Below are 25477 nucleotides of genomic sequence, written 5' to 3' on the forward strand. Positions count from 1 at the left end.
CTGTATTGCAATGTGTCAAATATTTCCTTGTTTACTGAAGCTGTTAATTGCAAGATATCTTTTGTGAAGCGAAGTGACAACACCACTCTTGCTTGGCGATGAATATTCTAATAAAACCGTTCGCCTCGCTACAAGTGCGCACAACAAGTGGCCTCATTTATTAGACATTGTTAAAGAAGTCAAAAGTGTTGTTAAAGGAGTTTGGCCTGGCAGTAGCGTTGTTCGACTAATTTTGTTGTTGCGATATTCTAAGATAAATATTAACATGTCACGCTGGATACTGGGTACGAAATGCGTTCTTTTCTAGCATAAGAGTCAGCCTATCTAAAATTTTATTAGTGCGACCCGCCACAGCTCTCCTTAGTGCTAAAGTGGCCCGCATGCAAAAAAGGTTGGTGACCCCTGAGCTATGTGATGAAAAATAATTTTTTGGCTGGAAATGTATAGAAAATCTGGCAACACTTCTGCAAACGTATCCTAGTTTCAAAACCAAGATGGTGTAGTAAGTTGCGCTTCCCGGTTAGTTCTTTATTTCCCTGTTCAAACCAAGTGTGATGTAGAAGCTGTTATAAAAAGTGAACTCAACCGACATGGTCATGGTGGGCTACGCCACAGTTCAAATATCTCATGACAATGCCGCAAACTAACATGACCTACTATCAATAACGTTGATAGGGGGGGGTCCAGGACAGGCGCGAATCTAAGAGTTTTTTTCGGGGGGGGGCCAGAAAATTTGAAAATCAATTAAAAAGAAAGAAAAAGCTAAACAGATATGAACAATGATACTACGAGTACTACGACATATACGATATGCTATAAAATAGACATTAAAACAACCATTTTCATCAATTGTGATGCCGAGGGACTAATATCAGCTGTTTAGAAGCATATCAAGCCATTTGATGCGGAAACATACAATTTCTACAATTTTTCACAAAATTTCGGGGGGGCCCGGGCCCCCTGGGCCCCCCCCATAAATCCGCGCCTGGTCCAGGAGGTATTTTGGACCTGGGGTGATTTTAGGGGCCCATATCCTTTTCATGGGGATAAGGAACTTGACAAAACCACCGCGTATTGTTGGATCTTTTAGTGCATTTTTCTTAGAAACGTCTTGATTTGGGGCCCAAGGATCTTATTGGTACCAAGCCCACAATATCCTCTCAAAGCCCACTACTACCCCTTGAAAATTATGCATTAATCTTTGCACACCATCTATGCTGATACGGCAGCTAAAGAGTCATCGGATTCGTCGCAACCAATAGAAGAGATCCGTTTCACATTTTGGTATTTTTTCGCATGAGATTGCTTTAATTCTCCCTCAAATGAAATCCTCTCGCATCTCAACCGTCTCACTCAACTATAGATCGAATGTTTATCTATTGAAATAAAAAACTTCTATAAAACTTGAAGAAAGCGTTCCGCGCAACAAATACAACTGGTGATGGGAAAAAAATAGTGACGCCAATTCAGCTGGCAAAACCATTTCTTTTTTACGATGATTCAACGTTTGCAGATGTTAAATCATTGTTAAAAAGAACTGGTTTTTCTGGCTGATAAATCTGACGAAGGAAAATTTAATAAAACGAAGCTGAGTACAATCTTGAAACTGGCCAGTTTCTAAATCACCAATAAACGAGGTTTGATCTATGACGTGATCAATCACGTGATATTGATCAAGCTTGAAACGAAAGCCTTGTTGTGCTAGAAGAGAAACATTGTGCAGCCTCGGTGTAGTTATAAACATACGAAACACAAAAAATAAAAACTTTTTGCTGTCCAACCACAAAAACTGCGTATCCGGCTGAAAACAGTTTTTACATCGTAAACATCGACGACGATAATGTTGAAACAACGCAAAAAACACGCTACTTTTGTCAGCTAACTTAGGAAGGAAATGTGGTCGTCAAAAAGGAATTGAAAAAAGATAGATTAAATTATTGCACGCAATGCCCGAATTATTTCCTCACCTTAGCACACTAAGCTAACCATAGCCTCCTCCAAAGAGCTTGTTTAAAATCAAATAAATTCGCCAAATAAATTAAAACAACGAAATTTTTTGCAACGAAAAATATTCAATCACCACAAAAGCAACGTGTGCTTAATCGGGTACCTATGGCTGAAAATCACAGATCTCAAACGGCAATAAATTCATTCACAGTAAAAAGATTTCATGTAAATTACGGTAAGAAAAAAGTAGCGTAAAAACTGGTGCATACTTATCAATAAAAAACAAAAAAGAAAATGAAATAACAAATCTATAAAAACGTGTTCGCTTTTACACCACTTTTCTGAGACCTGGAGTAACCTTTGGTTACAAGGTCACTTTTGGTCAAAGGTTACTTTACGTCATTTTTCAAAGATGCCAAGCTTCTGTCAATACGTCTGCTCATTGTGACTTAGTTCGTAGAGCACAGAAGATACCAGAGAAGTGACACTTCGTCCCAGAAGATGTGACATGGACAGTGATAACAAGCGAAGCTGATACGTTGCGAACAGAGGCCTGAAATTAATAAAAAAAAAAACGAGGCTTCACCAGCGGAATTTGAAGGTCGTGGAACTGCTATAGTTCCACAAGTCAATTGTACGTGATTAACTCAAACATGAAGCTCAGGGTACATACATGTTTGTTTAATTAACTTCCCAAAAAAACGTGTGATTTACAACTTCGGCAAAAAAGCAATAAACGTTTGTTAATGTATGAAAATAAAATACGTTTAAACAACAGTAATCTCTCACATTGCTGACATTCATCTTAATAATATTTATCATTATCAGTCGCTAGTGCTCTATAGGAGGAAGTTGTCAACTGTGCTGATCAAACTCACATTCGTAAACAAAAAATGTTTAACACGCAATAAGCAAAAATACTCAATACTGAAGAGAAAAACTAGTCGTACTTATTTTCTGGAACTGCAGCCAAGGAAAACAACAGTCGAGCAGCTTTCGTCATCATGAAGAAGGTGGTACCGCAGTTGATTGATTGACGACGAAACAATCGGCCATTGTTGTGACCAGTTTCCTCGCATTCCTGAACAAGTTAGTTGCTTACGTTTTGTAACCCAGACAACAAATCAACCGTTTTTTACATTGATTCAACGTCTGGAGACGTTGATTTACTGTCTGGGAATATACATGTCGCTTGTCAAATTCTGTTTAAAGGGCTTTCTTGGCTATTAACTGAACTGGGGGCAAATCCGCCCATTTTTACATTGATTCAACGTCTGCAAACTGTAAAAAAAGGACGGACTTGCAAGCTGATACCCAGGCAGCATAATCTGTCATTTTTACATTGCAGACGTTGAATCAATGTAAAAATGACAGAGTTTGGTGCCTGGGTAGTTACTGCTCATATCATTCGTAGCCTGACATGACAGAAACATGATTAATTTATTTTTACAATATACTTTACCTCCAAGAAAGCAACGACGGAAGATATGGAACCACGCTGCAGGGCGATGGTTCGGGATACACTCGGGTCGCCCTTCGACAAGTTGGAAAGCAGGACAATAGAAAACTCCCGAAGTGCTTGATCGTTGCGGTCACAGATCAACATCACCTGCAAAGGATTAGCTTTAGAAGGAAATTGTCAAAGTCACGAGTTTAGACGCTGGATTCATGGTTGCCTATGTTGCGTCAACGTCAAAATAACATTGAAATAAACTCAAAGATAGGTGAAAATTTTTACTACTAAACCTTCTTCAAGAAATGGTAATAAAAGTCGCAGTAGCCTCTCAGACAGCAAAAATACGTCATGTTTATATTGATTCAACGTCTGCAGACGTTGAATCAATGTAAAAGTGACGTATTTTTGCTGTATGGGATGGGTAAGTTGGGCATTTCCTCACCAGACGAGCGAAGAGCTTTTCCACGCGACCAAAAGGTCTCGTTGCAAGAATGAGGTCAACGTTTTGGTCTTTTATACTGAGCTTTGTGAGAATTTCCAATGCAAGAGTTTGGGCTGAAACCGGATGTCTGTAAAAGAAAAAATAAGTTCGAAGAATCAACCCCAAAGAAACACTTGCCTGAAATCCAAAGAAGATACAAATAAAAAACAACAAAACTATGCTGTTTTTTTCTAAGCAACGTCAAGTAAAGGATGCTATTGAGCTTTGTATTTTTTCGAACACTTGTGAGAGACGTTAACACGAAAGTGTTGGCCCGTTGCAGCAACTACTCTGAGGTAAACTGGAGAAGTGGAAATCAGAGATGGTGCGTAAAACTGTCGGATTGAAAAAGTGGATACAAACATTCATGTTTGCAATATCAAGACAGTGAGATAATAAAAACACAAAATTACCGTTTTTGCATCGTTTCAACGTGTAACGACGTTACAACGATGTAAAAAAACAAGTATTGCCTGAGTGGGAACATAACGAGCGTTAGTCATTAATCATTTAGATCAGGGCTTCCCAAACCTTTTTGCTTGCGACCCCTTTTAATCTCCTAAATGTTTCGCGGCTCCTTACGATTAAAACGACGAACAGTGCGAAATATACATTTGTGAGATTTATTGAAAAGCTTAGATCAAATGAAAACCAAAAACAATTTATCGCCATTCAGTTCAGTTTGTTTTTATTTTTTATTTATTTCTGACCATCACAATGAAGCCTATGGATAGCCCAGTGAAAACAAAACAAAAAAGCAAACACATTTATTCAGTGTGATGGGTGTGACTGCCTTCTGCTACAAAGCAAGTCCACCCGTGGTTCAATGGTAGTTAAAGCTGGCCTCAAGACGGTTTCAATGTTGCTTAGGTTGGAACGGTAGGCGAAGTGAAAACATTTAGATTTCAATGCAAATTATTGATGTTTTCTCCTATGAGGGACAAATTAAATTCGTTTAGTTTTTCAAGCAAATCTGACATTTGACATAATTTCAAAAGCTAGATATAGTAGGCTAGTAGTCCAGGATTTTTTGGTGCATGTTTTTCTACAGGGATCATGCCCTCGCTTACCCCCAACCTCCATGTAAAGACCGGAGTGGTCTTGATGACCGGATGCCTCTGCACGACAACTAACGAGTTCGGCCAACCCGGGTTTGACTTAAGTTTTCCTTCTTGAAAGATGTTGCCATTGTAGCCGTTATAGCATGTAGCTATCCTCCGCCTACGTCACCAACCTGCCTGGCACGGGCATCAATGTCAAAAGTGAGGGCAGAACTACCAACGGGACGTGTTCCTGTGCCAACGGGTCCAGACCTGGGCTAAAGTGCTACCTCTTCTCCTGACATTGAGGATGCAGTGTAATGTCATACCCAGGATGCAGTTTAATCTCATTACTCATTTGATGTTATTGAGAAAGTGGTGGACAAAGACTGAATTTCATTTTGTTGGAAAAATCACAATTTCTGTTTTCGTTAATTGGCTAGCCATTTTAAAGCTTTGACTTTTGAAAGCCAACTCCAGTTCACAACGCAACAGAAAAAGATTTCCTTTCACAATATCAATTTTCAAAAATACGGGCAGCCTATTAATAAAGTTAATAACTGTCACAGCATCTCGCACAGAAGTGTTAAATATGCAGTACCTTGTGCGAATTGGTATACTCTCTGCGACCCCTGAAGTTCGTTACCCGACCCCTTCGGGGATCGCGACCCCCAGTTTGGGAAGCCCTGATTTAGATGACACCCATTACCCAAACAGCAAAATCGACGGGTTTTGCTATCTTAGTTAATTTATATTTTGCGAAACGCTATCCCAAATAAAAAAAAAAGGGGGGAAATTGAATTATAAAGCAACTAGCACATTACCCTACTTCAGCCGCGTTTCGTCAACATTTTACTGGTAAAATAGAAAATAAACTTAAGCCAACTTTAAACAAACTCGCATACTGACCTTGATTTAACGAAAAAAGAGTCACAGACGTCGGATGATGGACAGACAGCAAGATGGAGACAAGCATCTATGATCCCAAGTGGGACTTGATCATCTGGGGAGATGGATAGATCCAATGCGGGGGATATATTTGATAATACAACAAGCGCGTCTTCTCTTAATTCACGCACAGTGTCCCACCACCACGGGTCGTTGTAGATTTTCGCTGCGGCATCTTCTTCGTCAAGAACGGTTGTGCTGTAAAAGAGTTTTTTCGATGTTTTTGTTTCTTCCTCGTGCGCAAACAATCCAGAAGTTGGAGACTTCTTCAAGGAGAAACAACTGTTTTTCACCGGCAGATTGTTATTATGATTCATTTTTGAAAGTTCCTTCAAGCTTTCTGGAAAGGTGGGCTTCTTTTCAACAGCAATGCTTTCGAAAGCGTTTAATTCTATTTCTGTAGGCCTTGACTGTTCATCTCTAAAACTATCCAAAGAAGTAAGAAAATGTTGCTTCCTGATTTTGTGCTTGTGGCGCAACAAAAGAGTGCCGGACAGAGCTTTCAATAAGCTTAGTTGTTTGCTTAATTCGTAAGAGTTGCAAGGGATGAACGAGATGCTTCGGATGATATTCGAGATGCAAAGAAGACGGTTTGAAAGCTCTTCTTTACGAGACCTCATCTTGGAAGAAAAAGTTGGACCTGATGAGCCATTCAGGAAGCTACCGTCGCTCCCTGATGCTTCATCCATAAGCAAAATCGCATTTCTCTCATTCAATAACTTTTTTACTTTTGACGTGATGCTCATTTTGCAGTTTGTGGCATCTACTTTGATCTCTTCCTTGGGTTTCATTCTTCCTACTTCTTCGGATTTAGTCTCTTCCGTGGGTTTCATTCTTTCTAATTTCTCGGATTTAGTCTCCTTCTTGGGTTTCATTCTTTCTACTTCCTCGGATTTAGTCTCCTCCTTGTGTTTAATCACCTTTTGGAATTCAATCTTTTCCTTGGGTTTAGTTGCTTCCTCAGATTTAACATCTTTCTCAGATTTAATCTCCTCTGATGACGTTACATCTTCCCCACCATTCACTACAGAGTCATCAGTACCACCAGAGATGTCCTCGTCAATGAACTCTTCTTTCACCTCGGTTTTTACCGACAATGCTTTTTTATCGTGATTTTGAATTGGAAGATTTCTTCTGGAGGTGAATGCATTAGAATCTTTGGAATCTGCTGCCCCCTTTTTATCTGAATGATCGAAGCCATTACACATAAAAAGGTGACGGACACCTTCTGCACCCTCAAATTTCTTAGTAGGTTTGCATTTAGTTTTTCCCATTTTGCTTTCTTTTACCTTGGTCTGCAACTCAACTTCACCATTTGAAATACAAGACTTGGAAGGTATAGCATTCTGCACTTGCCGGCTTTTTACTTCCACTACCGAATCTTTTTTTATCTTTAAGTCTCCTATACTGTTTTCAGAGAAGGTTTTACAAGAATTGAGGTTTACATTGTCGCTGGTATTCTTGCACACGGAGCTGTTTTCAACGCCGGGAGTATCTCTTGATCCAGCAGAATCCTTTGAAGTATCTACTTCCTTTTGAACTCCATTGAATTCTCCCGTGGTTGGCTTCTTGATGAAGACACGATGATCTTTATCCTTGTTCAGGTCTTCTCTTGTGCTCTTACTGATGTTGTACTCATCAGGAGAAACAACAGTACATGGAATGGAGAGCACATCTTCTAACGTTGCCTCTACCACCATAACTGAGTCGGAATCATTGACGACGGTGTCTTCCTGGAGAGGAGTGGCTTCACTGGGAGGTTGGTGGAAGGAGAAAATGATGTGAAAAAGATCATCTTCTGCGTTAATCTGCGATTTGAAAAAAAAAATCATGTCATGCTTGGTGACATCGGATTTCAACGTTTCCGGTAAAATAACATCAAATTCTATAAAGTTTTCTACTATTTTCAAGTCGTTTACCTCGTAACAAAAAGACACAGGAAAATACATGCTACTGAATACCACCCAGACAGCAATCAACCGTTTTTTACATTGATTCAAGACGTTGAATCAATGTAAAAAGCAGCTGTCTGGGCATAAAGCATGACCGCAATGATGTTGTTGAAGCGAAGTACAGCCACTTACAGACATAGCATCGTCCCATTGATCAAAGTGATCCTGTAAAAACCTATCTCTTCGAAGCTTAACTTTGACGGGCATGCTTGAGAATTTGCTGGCGAGTTTAGACTGAACGGGAACATCTGCACAAACAGAGACTGTGAGATCAAGTCACAAAACTGAGATTGCAAAACATAATGGAAAATTAGGATGAAAATACTTCGTCAGAAGCTTCACAACTCTAAGAAAAAAATAAAAGTTTAGCTAGCTTACATAAATCAAACATTAAGAAATGTAACATATGCTGTGAATCAAAATAAGTTATTTTTTATACAAAAAATACAGCTTTGCTGATAAAGGAATAAATGCTCTTATCTCTCTTAAGTAGCGCTCACCTTTTTTTCCATTGTGTTTGGGTTTTGGGGTTTCTGAAAGCGTTTCGGTTTCAAAGACTTTAACATTGTCGCTTTCCTTTTCGACATGAACAGGAAAATCTACACCAAGCGCCCGTCGCTCTTTAGGGAGAGTGAAAAAGTCGTGCAAGTATCGTCTGAAAAGTGAAGGCAATGCAACAAAAATGTTAGCGAAACAGTTCTTTCTTGAAAACGAGAAAACTAGAAATAAACATCTTTGGCGGAACTGAAATTCTACAATCTTCCAATTCGATATGCTGACAACAGAATGACCTGTACAAGCGGCAGCCGGGATTCAATTGTGAACATCCGTAAACGGAAAAATGGGGTTTTTAAGTCGAGTAGTGAACTCTTCAGCAAGTGTGGAAATTTATTGTACGATGGTAAGTTGTGATAGGATCAGAATAGCGTGGATAAAGCCAGTCATCTCATCCACATGGTTACACAGAAGTAATCAGGATGAAAAAGCGAAAGATTAAAATTTATAAAGGGGTGAAACACTTCAAAACTACAGGAGTTTTATAACTAAAAGAAAGCTACATGGAAGTAGATGAAAGCTTTGTTTTATTTTTCTATATCTTTTATACTTTTGCTGATAAAACAATTTAAAAGAGACTTGTCGATATAACAATCTGAATCACCTGTAGTGGTCCATCAGAGCGTCAAGAAGGCCGGGAATTTGAGTGAGTCTGAACTGGGCCACAGTCCTCTGATCGTGCAGTAGAATAGTGAGAACATTCAAAGCCCACGTGCCTTCAGCTAAAAGGCCGCACTTTAGCGCCATCACAATATGCCAAGCTTCTATTGACCCGGCTGCAATGAAACAGGTTTATTAAGTGCGGTAAGTGATACAAATGGCTCACTTAAATTACGACCACAAAAGTTTTTTCTAAGTTTGCAGATGTTAAATCTATGCAATTAAGACGGATTTACTGCCTGGAAATACTTCATTCTAGCATGGTTGAGGAAGACCCTACTTCAGAAGAATATTTTAGTGACATATTTTCTGTCATAAACTTTTCACATTCATTGAATACAAATTACCAATTAACTTAACTAACTAAAATATGTTACTTGACAAAGTTTCACTTACAAAGCTGATCCTCTGACAAATCCCATTGTCTTACAAGCTAATTACTTGGCTTCAAAAGCAATCGCTTGCATTTAATCTAAAAAGTATCACGGCGCTGCAGCGAAATAGCCTATACATCTGATTCTGACAAATGCAGTGCCATAACGTAGTGATAGGAAAAATGAGAAAAGAATGACCAAAGAAAACGTGTGAAACCGTGAAAGATGAAATGACAAAAAAAAAACTGAAAATTGAAGATGCCAACAATAGAGAAAGATGGAGGAGTCACTACAGACAATTGGTCGACCTGCTGTTTCGGGATGAAGATCAGGCTTCTTTGAAGCAAAATGGATGACGACGCAGCGCCACTTTCAGTAAATATCGCTTTACAACCACGTACCTTCTAGACACGATTTCAGTCTCACTTTAACGGAATGGGGTACAGTTGCTTCAATGCTGTCAGGTGGAAATATCGAAATATCGCGTTCAAGTTGGCTGTGCCGTGCAAGGATAGACGTCTGAGAAGGTCTGAAATAACAACGTGGTTTTATTAGGTGCAAAAAAAACATGAAATAACTAAAATGAAGTTGAATTTTAAGAAGTGATTCAGTCTTTTTTTTGCCACAAACATATGAAGCTTAGTGACGTCAATGGGTTTAACACAATTTTATTTTATTTGTTGTTTACCCAAAAGTTTATATGTATACAGAAAACATAAAAAAAAAACTTTTGAACGTTTCTCCTAAACTTTATTGAACTCTCTACAAAAGCTCTATCTTTCACATCAAATGTACTAAGAAAACGGCGCTAGAAAAGTCACTGTTCACGGCGCGTTATAAAATATGCCTTTTGAATGACTGAATTAAACGAAACTTTTCAATACAAAGTAAAAATACTTTCGAAACAACGACCAAAAGAAATGAAATGTTTCTGACTCGATACGCTCGTTGTAGAATGAAAGAAGAATTTACTTTGAAATTGCAGCAAAAAAAATACAAAGTTAAACTTCACTGGAAAAACTTTTGGTTACCTTATCAGTCTTGCATCTCGTTGAGATTTCTGCATATGTGGATAAAAAGAAAGGTTTTTTGAACGATGCATAGAGGAATGAAGCCGCCGCGCAGATGATTGGAACGTCGTATTATGATTGCTGGTTTGTGTGAGTAAAGATCTACTTCTTGAAGAAGCATGAATATGGGATGGGCCAGTAGAAGAATATCGCTGCTGCATCAAAGAGTTTGTCTGAATAGGAGACACAACATGATTAGATGGCTCAGTGCGAAGCTGACTAAAACATGTAAAAGAAATGACAAAGACCACTCTAAAAAAAATGCCACAAATTGCAAAACCTGACGGTTCTACTACCGTACTACGTTCTATAAATAATTTGTCGTACTCACAGTCCGAGCATGCTTGCTTGGCAGGCCATCGGCATCAGAGGATGGCCGCTTCATGCCAACTTGAGATCTTCCACGCATCTCTCCATGGGGACTTCTTTGCAATGGGTACTGGCCCTAAACATCACCCCAAATTAGCTCGCTTGGAAACAAAGTCTTTGACAAACTTTAGTAACTTGTTACATTTAAAATAACAATCCACACAGCATTTGGTGAAAGCAAAAGTAATTAATCAGCATACCGGCCTAAGCATTGGCCGAGATGACGGTGACGAAGTTGGTTGATAGGAGGAGTAGATTCTTGGTGAAAAAGATTGACCTGGATGTTGACTTTGTATAGCTCCAGGAGGATTGAAGACAGCAGGAGGATGCGATTGGAAAGTGGAGCTAGAAAAATAATTGAGAATCAATTCTAAGACAAAGAACGTTGAAAATGTACTTGAAAAGGGCTAACATGGGTATGGCCGAAAACGTTTGTAATTTTTAGTTTATTTTCATGTTATTATGTTAAATGCCGTCTGGTTGTTAGGTTTTATTTGTCTAAAGAACGTTGACACGACAAAACATCAAGCTCATATTTGTAACAATTTTAAACTCTTTGGCTACGACACCTTGCTACTGTTAACGATATGTATTATGGTAAAGTTTCTAGGCTAGAGTAGAGGCGTCTGGTTATAGTAAGACATACAACACTCGCTGATGTAGTAATTTAGCTCTGTGCTAAGAAGCAAGAAGAAATTACGATAGTTAACACACCTGTCGGCGTAAGAGTATCGACTTGGGGGTATCCCAGATGGTTGGGGATAACTGGGTCGAAATGGGTCATGCATAGGTCGAGGGGGGAGTGGAACTCTTGGAGTTGATGAATAATTGGGAGAAGGTACAGGCATTGTAGGAAGAGACCGACTAATTGCAGTCGTGCTTAAAGGAGTTGCAGAATCCGAAAGGCCAACAGAAAGCTTTGCATCTCCAGAAATCGAAGCTGTAATTGCTTCTGTTGTTTGTTTGGGCTGCTTCGACGTGATAGCGTTTGAAGTGGTTGTTGTGACATTTTCTACTCTCGACGACGACTCATTGGGCGCTGGAGTGGTTTGTGGAAGAAGACCCGTTCCTGGCACCAACGGCACTGGCATTCTGGGTGAAAGATACATATGGGGATGCTGGTTAGGGTGAGGAGGGACTGGTTGAGAGGCTACTCCTTGGTTGTATGCCCCGGTTTGAGGGTAGTAACCTAAATGTGGTTGATAGGGGGCAGTACTACCCATATTATTAGGAACTGAAGACCCAGAAGGTCGATATTGTTGCCCCATTGGATGAGCATATTGGCCTGGGTTAGGGTGTGATGGGTATGCTTGGTTAGGTACGACTGGTGGATGTTGCAACTGTAGGGGTGAAGGTGTTTGGGGTGGCACACTCCTAATTTGAGCATCTTTTGCATTTTCTTTTGTTTTCTTTCGCTTGCGATTTGCTTCTGTGAGTCTGAAACATTACAACAAATCTTTGTCATTTTTGAACATTAACAAAATAATTAACCTTACAACCGTAAAAATAGGACACTAAATTACCTTGCTAAAGCTTCTTGGGGTTCAGGGACACCCCGTTCCTTGCACTCAAACCCATAAAGGTATTTGCAATATTGCTTTTTAAGGGTAAATCCGGATGAAGAAGATGTAGAAAGTCCCATGTGGGAGCCAATATCAGCCCACTGTTTTCCACTTGTAACCTTTGAAAGTAAAGGTAGCTCTCATTAAATAAAAGACGAGTTAAAACTAAGCCATGATATCAGTCCCCAAATGTCAACGAGGTGTGAAAGTTTAAATTTCCTTTTTTGGATACCTGTTGCATTCCTCCTTTTTGGGCTACAAGCTGATAAAGTCGGAATAGATCGAGTGTCTTTCGCCCCATTAAAGGAGCATTTTTCAAAGGCACTTCCTTGTCTTCCCAATACCTCAAGATTCTCTCGATGAAATCACGCCGTCCAGGCTCGTCGGTCGGCTCAAACAACGTTGCTAACTTTTGTAAGGCTGTGCGGGCCGGCTACAAAGAAAATGTAAAAAAGATAAAAGTAAGGACAGCATATGAAATGTAAGTTGTGTAAATACACAGCAAGAAAAACGTTAAAAGTCTACAGTCCTCCAAACATTGACTCCGATAGATGAAATTGGTCTGTGCGGGCCGGCTACAAAGAAAATGTAAAAAAGATAAAAGTAAGGACAGCATATGAAATGTAAGTTGTGTAAATACACAGCAAGAAAAACGTTAAAAGTCTACAGTCCTCCAAACATTGACTCCGATAGATGAAATTGGTCTTTTTCGTATATTTTCATATTCTCAATATTTTTTTCACCTTTTTCGGAGCATCCTGTTGAGGTGTTGGGGTTTGGTTGGAACTGGGAGGAGTCGGATGCCTTGAATGTGATCCAGAAAGATGATTGTGGATATCTGTATTCGGAGGATAATACCCTTGATAATGTCCCTGAACAGGAGGAGGAGCTTGTGGGAATCCTGGTTGAAAACTATTTGGAGGATGCATTTGATGTACTCCTTGAAGAGCTGGTGTTTCGGCTCCAAGAGGTCTTGCAACACGATGTGGAGCAGCACCAGATGCTCCTGGAGGAGGTACGGGGGGATGATATCCAGCGTTATACCGATGCACGTCATTACCACGAGGCATATTATTGTTGGTAGGATGTTGAAGATGAGAAGATGGATGCATTTGTTCTGGATAGTAGTTTGGTGTTTGTTGCCTTTGACCGAAAACATTCCTGCGATTACGGTAAAGTCTCAGTGAAATATCTAGCACAGATAGACTATTTTTGCTTACATGATCGAAAGAATTCTGCAGTCTATTTCACTCCTCAAATCATACCATTACAATTACAGTTGTAATCATAGCAACTAACGGTATCTTGTAATCGTAGTTGTAATCATAGCTTGCAATTGTAGAAATTAACACATAAACACGACATAGTGCATCGCATCGGTACATTGGTTGTGCAATTCGTAGTTACCCAGGCTGAGCAGTGTGAGCTGCAGCGGCCACAGCAACAGCGGCTGCAACAATAGCGGGATTTTGTCGGGGAGTATGTTGTGGAGATTGAGGAAGAGGTGGATGATGATCTTGGGTGGATGGTCGTTGGTCGGCTATGCTTGGCGGGCCTAAAGGTAATAAATCGGTTTTTAAATCGGTTTTTAAATAGGTCACGCTGTATGGAGTGATGTGATATATCACGCCCAGGCATTGAATTGATCGACAAATCGATGGATACGATATCAAGGGAAAAAGTCTATTACTTTGCCTTGGCAACATGTATTAGGAGCTATGTCTCCCGAGACTAGACAATCGCGTCTGTCTCAATCGAATGTTGTAGGCACTAGATTGGTGTGGCTCAAACTGGACTGAGACTACATGCGTATGTGCTGTGAAGGTTCATGATGCGTATGTGCTGGCAAGGAAAAATGTCATGCTGCATGAGTGGCTTAAAAGAAGGCAAATTCCTGATCTAAGTTGTTTACAACCGCGTCTTATCCAAAGGGAAAGCTAAGCCGTAACAAATGACACCTGAAATATCTTAATTCGCAATCGCTTATTATTTTTGTTTATTTAGATGAGTCGCAGTTGTAAAGCAAAAGATATGTAAACATTGTGAACGTTTCAATGAGACAACTTAACGAAAATTGGCGTGGTAGAGGGAACAAAGCGAGTGTGGTGGAATGATTCTACGGCTGTGGTCAACCAAACACTTCCGAAAAAAAATAGTCAATATTGAATTGATGATGATGATGAATTCAATATACGAGGTGGAGCTAAAGAGCAGAAGTCTACCGTTCTTCCAGAGCATATTTTCAGCGGAAATAACACCCAAAACATTTCTAAGTAGATTTGTGCAATGAAGCACATATTTCCCACCACAGTCTGTTTTGTTGAGAACAACAAACTAAAATTTATAAGTCCATTAATCTAATTTAGTCTAAATAGAAATTTAAAATGTATGTGCAAGACTGTAGAAAAGTTTTTAACTTGTCTGTTTAGTATATGTACAATTACACGTAGCACAGCATCAAGATCTAGCTTTGCTGGGTTATTTGTTCACTTTCAAAAACGTTTTGTAACAAGATCGGGGCCTTATATTTTGTTCTAGAACGCATTTCTTACCAGGAGGACGCATTTGGTGGGTTCCTGGGTGCTGTGAAGGACGGAAATTTTGTTGATTGCTGGAAAGCACAGGCTGGGTTGGAGGAGACATTACTTGCGGAGAATATGCAGGGGAACCACCGTACGGTGAAGCGAAACTCGGACGACGAAGTAAATTATTATTCAGACCTTTAAAAAAAAGAGTTGTTTCCGTCTTTTTAACAGTGAATGAGCGCGGTAAGGATTTGGCCATTTCAAGAGTGCAAGACCAAAAAACAAACATTAGAAAAAAGAAACAAACATTACCAAAAAACAAACAAGAGAAAAAAAAAGGAACAAAATTTAACTTTTACAGAAATCAAATATTGCCTACAGAATTAACAAGATGAAAAAGGGCAAAATTTGATGCACATTATTCTTTACCTGATATAGCAGACGTTTCAGAGACCCTGCTTTGGTCGGAATAACCAGTTGGGGGTGTTTTGATGGGTTGCTGTGGGGTGCCAGAGAAGACCTTTGAACCATTGAGTGCAGAGATCGGGGGATGCCCGCTTGGTGCTGGTAACCCAGGGGTAGGTGAGGAGCTCAGTAGCTGAGTTACCGACGGATAGCTTGGGTGGGAGTAGTTGGTCTTGAGCGGTGATTGCACTGAAACATCAGCATGATTTCATGAAAACAAAACTAACACAATTTCAGCGATAACTTAACGTTGCATTGTACAAAGTATGACCAGTGAAAAACAACTACACAGAGAAGCAAAATTAGAGAAAATGGGGAAAAAACAAAACTTAAAGTGGGAAACATTAATCATAGAACAATCACAACAAAAAATTTAACAAAAAAACGGATCTGCTACTATTCGGTGAGCCCGATTCGGTGAGTTCCTAACCTCTAACCCCTAACCCTAAAACGGCAATGATAATTAGGCTACGGTACCTAATAATTTAAAAAAAAATTGAAAAAATCCCACGTTAAGGAATCGGACTCACCGAATCGGACTCACCGAAACGGGCCATTCCGCAAAAAAACATGGCATCCAACTAGCGTTCATTATAATTACTTCAGTCTAACATACCAGACGGTGGGTTAGATGAAGATTGCAGCTTTCTATTAGGAGACATCATACGACCTTTGCTATGCTGGAGCGGCAAACCCGGCACATGCGATGAAAGCGAGCTTTGAAGAGCCTGTTTGTAATAAACAACTTGGCTGTTGGCACACATACTATGGCTATGTTCATTCTGGCTTAAAAACCAGCAACGATTAAGTAAATGAACAGACATTTACCGAACAAAAATCTGTTAAATATAGTCGTTCTGCTCCGAACAGTCCACTAAACGGACAGCCGAAAATACAATAATTGTTAGGCTATCGGTCGAGTTTTCAACGAAGTTTGGTCACACTGGCCTAATATAAACTGATTAAGCGCAGACATAATTTAATGCAACAGGAAAAGATACTGTGGATAACTGAAAGCATATGCTGTTGAAAACCAGCATGAAAAATTCGCTTGTCATCAATATAATGAACATGGGCGGATAACAATAAAACAAACTTAGCATCATACTTTCACAAGCATAAACATTAAACAACTCTTCAACTTTATACTGTAGACGTACACCAGAGCTCTGCGATGGAAGAGAACCATTATAGGGTGGTCGTGGTGCATGGTTGTACTTGGAGAAGCCTGATGGATAGAATGATGAATCGGGGGGTAGAGATGGGGTAGAAGGGGAGTACCCTGATGGAGCCGGAGCGGGCAATCCAGAATTGCACTAAAAGCGGTAACAACAGTGAATGGCATCATAAGAATTGTTTTTTTACAGATTGAACAAACTGAAAATGCAAGTAATAACTGTTTTCATGTAAACAACGCAGATACCTGTTGTTGCTGGTTGGGTGGTATCTGCCCATTGCTTGGAAATGGTGTAGGATACTGAGCATGACTCGCCTGGTAACCAGCAGGCTTAGAAGGATACGGTTGTTGTTGTTGTAGTTGTAGTGAAGAAAGGTAGCTTCTCGAGTCAGTCTTGGGTTGCTGTTCGGGTAGGCCATTTTGAGACTGCAACACAAAATTTTTGTGAACATAATAGACTATTCACTATTGTATTCTCCTAGGTAAAGTAAAATCTAAGTGGTTGACTCGAATGGACTTGGTGTTCTTGAATTTTCAAAACATATTCCGGCTTTGCAAAGGACTAAAGAGCGTTTATAATGGTATCAGATAACATTGGCTCCAATATATGAAGCATCTCTACTGCAGATAAAAAATCTGTACCAAACGGGTGAGTTATTTCTTAAAGTGAGTACTGCGTGATGTGAATGTTTGTGTTGTAAACAAGAGAGAGATGTTTATTATATGAACACGAGTCGAAAAACTATGGACACAAATACACAAACGAACATGAACATATAAAAGAAGCATAAATACATAAAAAAATATCAGCAATAGAAAAGACTGGCAGCATCGGACATCCATAACATTTCCAATCAAGATGCTGCCTGACATCAGCCTTCAATTATATTCCAGACAGCGTAAGGATTTTGGTTTTTACGTCAAAGTTTACGCATTAAACCACTACAGTAGATAATATACTGCACAATACAGTTTAAAAGCGGTATGACGCGTATACAAAAGGTAAGAATACAAGTTTAAACAGGTGACAAGTACAAAATTACATGTAATTCCGATAAAGTAATTTTGAACTGGACAAATTTGAACAAAACAAAGTGCTTGCTTTTCATACATTCTTGAATTTCACTCCCAATTTTAGCTTATTTACAGTAACCCATGTAGTGATATTAAATCTAAGGCGACGCTACATACGTTTAATAATAATAAAGGAATTTCTTTAACTTTCACTCTAGCAAGGTATGAATAGTAAAACAGAAATTTAATAAAAATCTCGAAAAATGTTCTTTTTGTTCCATAGGTGCAAACACTTTTTTCAGAGATAGCCATTTCTAGAAACAATAATTGACGCAAGATTACGTTTAAGACGCCATTGATGGACTCAAGTCAGCAGAAAGTACACCAATCAGTGTTGCCAGACGTCGCCAGATGAACTTCCTAACAACCAACGCGCAAATTTCTCAAACGTAACGGGATGTCACAAACACTTACTAGTTCTGCTCAGTTTAACGAGATCCTCTAAAAAGTATAAAACAAGAAAAGAAAAAAAAAACACCTGTTTTCGGCGTGATCCCTAAAGGGTTTTTACCTGTTTTGGGGTCATGTCTCGTTACCCGTTCCAACTTTTTGGAATTATAAAATTTCCCAGAATTTTTTAGGAAGAAAATTCCTCATTTGGCAACACTGACATCAACAAAAGTAATTTGCTAACTGTGACTTCACACAGAACGCTTGACATTTATTTAATCGCATTTCAATCGAAAGTGAAGAGAAAAGTTATCACGTGCCTAGTCATTGTGATGTAACCGCGATAACAGTGAACCGGCTTTTTAGACAAATCACATCACCGGGAGAAGAACGTCAATAAAAACGTGAATGGACAAAGGTCACCCTTCAAGTACTCGGGACAGCGCACGTGCTGCGGAAGCAATAAAAACAAAATACTCTGATGAGTGATGAAGCAGGGAATAATAACAACAACAAAATATCTGCTGCTTTGCAATTACACGTGTCTCCTGACTAAATACTTAAATTCCAGACATCAAACCTATCCCTTTTTACATTGATTTAACGTCTTGAATCAAGTAAATAAGGAACATTTATTGGTGGAGGGATCGCAAAAGAAGAAAATGTAGCCTGTGGTATAAAAACGTTTGTTGTAAATGTAATGCAAGCACTGTTGGCAGACGTCGATGTAAAAAATGACAGCTTAATTTAAAGCTTGTTGAATGCCTTGCAGAAAATAAAATAAACCTGAGTTACTTTAGAAACCCATATTAGAAATCATGGCAACGAGTAACATCACCTTTAAACAATGAAATGATTTCACTACATGCGCATTGCGCAGCTAGTAAAGCAATTCTCTTAAACAAAATATAAAACACTTTAAGGACATCTCACAGTTCAAAGAAATTGAAATGCTTATCATTCCTGTAAAATGTAAACTAATGAATACATATGATCAATGGCACATCGCAAACAGAAGTGATTGGGACACGAAATTAGAAGTAAATACACTATCAAAAATGAAACGATGAAAGCTGTGAAATAACATATTTTAATCTGAACACCGTTAAATCAATTAATGCAGAAAATTTCATCAATTTATGAGTAATGTGCAGTACAAAAATTTTGTTAACTTACTTTTTATTACCAGCAAATTATTCATTTTTTTAGTTTTCATTAGGTTTCCTGTGCTAAGTTAACGGGAAAATACAATGATTTGATTGCCAATATACTGCTAACTTCTCAGATCACTGAAACCAGGGATTAGAAATTCAAAGTGAAAAGTCACTGAATTGGTTGGTAGAGTTTGGTTTGTAAACAGCATTCCTTACTTTGCGAAGCTTCATTGCGGATGACCATTGACCAATCATGAAGCCTATATAATAGTATACTGTGTAGTGTGTATAGTGTATATATTAAAAATAATCGAGGTGAACTGAAAGAAAAGATGGTTGATAGATAGAAGCGGAAGAGAAAGACCCACGGAGCCAGCCGTCAGCCCAGACAGCAAAATCAGACATCTTCAGCAGTCAACGTCTGCAGACGTTGAATCAATGTAAAAATGACGGATTTTGTTGTCTGGGAGCCGACCTCCTTTGAGCTGGATATGATTGATTGACAAAAAGCGTTTGTGTTGTTTGACAAGATATTACCTAAACCTAAACTACTTATACTTAGACGCACTTTTGAAAAGTTGCCAGCTTTCATCACTATTTCCTGTTTACCGGTGAGCAAGTGCATGGGGTATTGTCCCGGGTTCTGTTGCATTTGTACTCTGGGACAAAACTTTTAACAATTACGGTACTGAAAAAACCAAGCTTTTACTCGAACGACAACGATAGTTCTCTATACTGCAGAGAACTGTGATACTGTATAGGAAGTACTACTTACTAACGTAAGAATTGAAGCTGTATTCTTGCAAAAACATGTTGTGAAAACTTTGAAAAGGAAAACGATTTGGAGTGGCAGCAAACTGAACTACAAGCGCTAGCTGGTGCCAAACAAAGAGAACAAGCACGAGAAATGACGTTGTCAGCTTTCTGAGATGAATAAAGAAACACAAGTGAGAAAAAACGAATGCTAAACCATCAGCATAAAGGAAATGAACGCAGAGTAGGACGTGCAGCCAAGAAATTCCACCAACTAAGCGATCCTAGAAACTGCTATGCAACTGACTACTGATTAGGAAAACACTTTTGCTTGATCCATCAAAATAAAAAATATATTTTGTAAAATCTTCCACTACTGTTCGACTTCTTACAGCTGTTTTGGACCGCACTGAATTATATGATCAAGTATAATACGTCGGTATAACTGCTAAGTTTATTCAATGAAAGTGACTCACTGCATAATACCACAGGTATCATACTACCACAGGTATCATACTATCACTGCCATAAGCAAACAAAACAATGAGTCTGCTTGTGTGTTGTCAACCACGTGTTAAACAAGGAAAAATCTTCCATGATTGTTATAAATACCATTACGGTGGCGTAACTGCGCAATTACAAACCACTCGGTGACCTTCTGCCAATTGTGCACTGCAATGTGAATCAGCTGATTTTATCACATCAACCTCAGCTGACAAATCAATGTAAAACGAGACTGATTTTCTGGTTGGGACAAGTAGCAAATGCGCCCCTTGCTAAAGGAACGTTGCGTGGTGTTTTTGTTGTGATAAAATTGTGCAAAAAAAATGTTTTAACATGATCATTGTAAGAAGCTGTAGCAAGGGAAAAAATAAGAACAGTATCAAAACCTTCCAATTGTGAAGAAAGGAGCGTTCTTCCTGGCTATCAGCACAAGGCTGACCTGATAGTTATTAGGAAGAAAAAAACAAAACTGCAAACACAAGAAAAAAGTAACGGATAGTTACAATTTCACCAGTCACGGACAAGAATAAATGTCGCCTAGAATCCCCTTCGAAAATCTTTAAAACGTTTACACTTTTCAAAATGTACAGAACAACTATTTAAACAACTTCATGCGATACGTCATTACGTAAATAACAATATTTAACAAATTTTGTGGCAACGGCAAGCAGTATTTTTGTATTGTTAAAAACTTTGTGCATGGAAATTAAGTGTTTTTTTGTTTTAAATGCAAAAAAGTCTTGGTTAGATCAAGTCGAAAAACCGCTGACAGTTACAGTGATGAGTGGTGTCTGGTCGTTGCTCTTCAGCAAACTAGAACGAACAACGTCTGCCAGGCAACTGAGAAGCTTAATAGTTTTTCAGGGGTGATCACTTTCCTCACAGCAAGCACCTTCGAAAGTATTTAATCAAGAATAATGTCCAAGAAGTAGGCTACGCAGCGGCACACTTAATGCCAAAACCTTGAACAGCAAAAACATCACTAAGCATATTCAAACGTGGTTAGTATGTTACAATGTTACAAAATGGATTATATAGGTCTACATTGCAAAAAATCTTCATAAAACAATAACATTTATCCAGAACAGCTGATCAAGTAGTCTACCGCAGATGAAGCAATGGTCAGTGCTAATACTGTGCTGCTAAAGTGCAAGACAGAGGCTTGTCCAACTTACAAATCAAGAAGAATACCGGTATCACAAACGTTTCAAAACGTAGTAGAAGCAGAAAAAAAAATATTGTTAAATTTAGAAACAACTTTACACCAGTGCGGATGAAAAATAATATGTTTTTGATATGTAGTTGAAACAAACTAACACACACATTTACAAAAATAGTTTTTAACCAGTAGTTTTGGGTAATATTGTAACATGCATTAAATACTCTGATACTTGCAACAGATCTTACCAGCATTGCCTTCATGCGGTCAGTATACAAATCTAATAACAAGAGGATTATTTAAACTACGTAAACAAATGTGATATTAAATTCAGCGTGAGAAAAGAAGATTATTCTGACCTCGATTTGAACTCACACTGGGCGCACACAACACTTAAGCGGGTGATCGCACACACAATCACGCATGTGCTCGTGCATTCAAGATACAATCAATCAGCTGAGTCGCATTTCATTGGTAATCCAGCTTTGGCACGATTTTCAAAATACACAATGACGAAAATATACCATTTAACAACAAACGCAGTTTCAACAACGAATTTGCATTTTCATGAAAAAACATTTACAAAACAGATAGAACTGCAAAATGACACCAAATTTAACATTTTGATGAGAAACCTTCAAAATGCTCTTACAGCTGGGACTTGTAACTCAAATATATTTAGCTTCATCTGAAATGTCCAAATTTTATTCAACATCATTACAGCAATGTAATTTCAAGTAACCTAATGATAATGTCCTTTGAAACTTATATACACAATTTAGTGGTATGGTTGTAATAAATTTTGTACAGCTATCTTAACAAAATAACTACTTTCTATTTCAAATTCAAATCAACAATACCTGACCAAAATGTGTGACAAACATACCGGTATCACTTTATTTCTCACAAAAAAGAATTCTATAGGATTATTTGAATTCCCAAAATCTAAAAATTTAAATTTAATGATTTTAAGTTTAACAGGTAAAAAGCAAACAATATGGAGCTTTGACTAAACCTAGCATCACAGCAAAATTCTTGCAATAAAATCATCAGAATGAAATTAAACTTCATGAAGTCACCAATCACATTGATTGTGACACTTATGAAGCACAAAAAAATGGCATCAGTGCTTAAAAATACGTTTCATAAGAAAACAAAGTTACTGATGAGCAGTTCATCTTAATTCTTAGTACACAACAATCTTGTTTACAGCTGGATTACTGTCCTATACTTTTTTATAAGCAAAGTTAAACAAATAAACTATATTTATATACATTTTCATTTTACTGACGTGCCAAACTTGTGTTACAATAAAGTGTTGAAATCTTTCTCGGCAGCCGAGGGTAGCAAGAATTTACAACAATAGATGTGTGGGCTCATTAGTATCTCACCACTAATTCTTGCCGCACAGTTCTAACCCAATGTTTTCTTTGTGCGTAGGGAGTAGTCAACCTAGTGCTGACGCCAAGTAGATCACTCCAATAAACAAGTGTTCAAAGTTACAACGCATTAACATTTGCATGTGTAAGCAACCAAAAAACTGCCCTAAAAAAGTGCAATGAAGTGCTGGTATGCACTTTGTATAAATTGATGAGTAACAAGTGTGTTTCATTGAGCATACTATTATGAACAGGGCCAGATCCAGCAAGTAGCCTTAGGGGGGGGGTTACCAAAACACAATGAAGTGTAGGACGTAGGTGTACCGGTACATTAATCCGCCCTTGCAAAAGTACCACAAATAAAGTTACTTTTATGTGTTGTAGGGTGATGATCGCCCCAATATCCTTCTCTGGATGCCACTGCCTACAAATCAGCTATATATAGCCAAAAAAACAAACAGTTATTTACAAAATACACACACACATTGTTACGCAGTAACTATACATGTACCAGGTTTCTTCAAACGCAAAACATTATTCTATTTTTGCCCATTGTGACAGCATGCAACAGCGGGTACATAAATTGATAAAAAACAAAAGGAACAGTCATCTCATCTGTTCTTTTCTGATGTTGAAAAATTAAAAGGCTATAGTAACTTGGAAAGTAAAACCATCAACTTTTGTGTCGATTTAGTGTCCAGCCAAAATATGACTGCATGGTCATGATAGGTTCCAAATCAACAATCAATAGAATAAATCAAAAGCTTTCACCATTGGGCTACAAACCAACAAGACTACAGTACCGTACCAGCTATGGATAAAAGATGCTTTGGAATGAATGTAAGTTTCTATCTCAATGAGCAAAAATTGTTATCACCAGTGACCACAACATTACAAATCTAATAAAATATTTCAGAAAACAGTTTCGGAAAACGTAAATCAAAGAAAAAGCAAATCAATTTTCTTACCTCTTGTTGAGGTCTGTCTTGCCACATCTGTGACTGTGTGTAAGCCAAGTCTAGCTGTGGCTGATGGCTGGTTGCATGGTTACTATAGGAATGTTGTGCAGAATAACTGGATGTTGTCATCAATAGTTGATTGGGAGCAGGAGTTTCATCAGGCTGCAGATTTGCAGGGTAGGGTTTCTGCATGGAAAGGGGGTCGATTGGACCACCTTGTATAGGTTGTGGACCATGGCTAGAAATATTTGAATTATGATTAAGTGAATCATAATTAGGGTACGATACAGCCACTAAATGTTGAGGTGGCCCATTCATAGTTAGTGCTGTTGCTAGTGGTAATCCATTGCCATACGGTGCACTACCATAACTTCCAGGGTATGAGGTGCTGTACGCACTAGACGACTGACTGCAACCTGTGGCATCAGCTGTTTCATTTTGCGAGTTTGAAAAGTTATTCTGAGTTTTATTTGCAGCAACGTTATCACTATGTATCAGCTGAGAATTTTCACTTAAGTTCTGCTTCAAATTTGAATATTCATTCCCATTGTCTTCCTCGCAATCACCGTTTCCTTTAACAGTCGATGATGCATCTGTGGTTGTGGCGCCAGCAGTGTTGGTAACCATACCGGTGACCTAATAAAGGTCAAACGGGATTTCTGACTAATCCACTACGCTCACTACATAAACACGTCAATTTATCGAATTGCTAATATCCTATCAAAAAACTATGATTAAAACTAAGAGTATCTTTCACTGTTTCACAGAAAACTCCACACAAAGAAGCCTGGCCACTGCTTTGAAGAAAAATCTAGAAAAAAAACAATTGCCCCAATTCCTCACATTCACAGATACTGATTTTCTCCTTATCCTTTAAAAACAGCGCCTTTACTAATTGTTTCAGAATAGGACAACAGTCGTCTTGTAAATACACCAAATAGGAATAGCTGAGAATTGAAAACTGCACAATGCAAAATTGCAATGCCACTGAACATTAAATTGCCTTGACACAGAGGTTTGTAAAGTATTCATCCGCACTAAAAAGATGGGGTAGCAGACTATTTTACAATAAAATTATAGCAAATAAAATTAAAATGTTGATTAAAAATGTTACACAATGAAAATATTATTAACTTAAGCTATATTTTGCAGTACATATGCAATAAACTTGGTTTTATAATTTTTTTTTAGATGATTTAGCGGAACAACATTGGAATATAACGCGGTTTCAAGCTGCGCAGCGTCACAGCCAACAATTGAAATAAAGAGTTGCGGCTGTTCTTTCCACTCCCGCTAACTTTTGATCGATGATTTATCAGCCACCACATTCGGACAAGCAAACGACGGGTAATCATCCACCAGTTGGAATGGAAAGCCCAGCCCAGGGTTGCCATATTGGCGTTTTTCCTGCCAAATTCCACAAATTTGGCGTTTTTTGAAAGCGTTTGGCAGGAGAAAATTACGTTTGGCAGTTTGGCATTTTTTTGGCAGTTTGTACTTTAGTGTTTTTTTTGGCATCTTTTG

General features: G+C 38.5%; 1 protein-coding gene across 1 annotated transcript; it reads right to left on the bottom strand.

The window, feature by feature from the left end:
• Nucleotides 1-1364: 1364 nt before the first annotated feature.
• Nucleotides 1365-24580, bottom strand: LOC145787742 (AT-rich interactive domain-containing protein 1A-like). Its single transcript, XM_082599550.1, has 23 exons — nt 23963-24580; nt 16828-17007; nt 16565-16720; nt 16021-16132; nt 15369-15593; nt 14967-15134; nt 13822-13969; nt 13158-13575; nt 12647-12847; nt 12376-12533; nt 11567-12289; nt 11053-11197; nt 10815-10928; nt 10445-10656; nt 9815-9942; nt 8984-9155; nt 8325-8479; nt 7957-8072; nt 5834-7680; nt 3846-3972; nt 3410-3556; nt 2898-3028; nt 1365-2500 (listed from the first exon to the last, which is right to left on the bottom strand). The coding sequence occupies exons 1-23, from the start codon at nt 24578-24580 to the stop codon at nt 2374-2376; spliced, it is 6528 nt and encodes a 2175-aa protein (XP_082455676.1). The 3' UTR covers nt 1365-2373.
• Between the last annotated feature and the right edge of the window lie 897 nt (nt 24581-25477).

Source organism: Aplidium turbinatum, chromosome 18, assembly GCF_918807975.1.
Source record: "Aplidium turbinatum chromosome 18, kaAplTurb1.1, whole genome shotgun sequence".
In the NCBI taxonomy this organism is placed as follows: domain Eukaryota; kingdom Metazoa; phylum Chordata; class Ascidiacea; order Aplousobranchia; family Polyclinidae; genus Aplidium; species Aplidium turbinatum.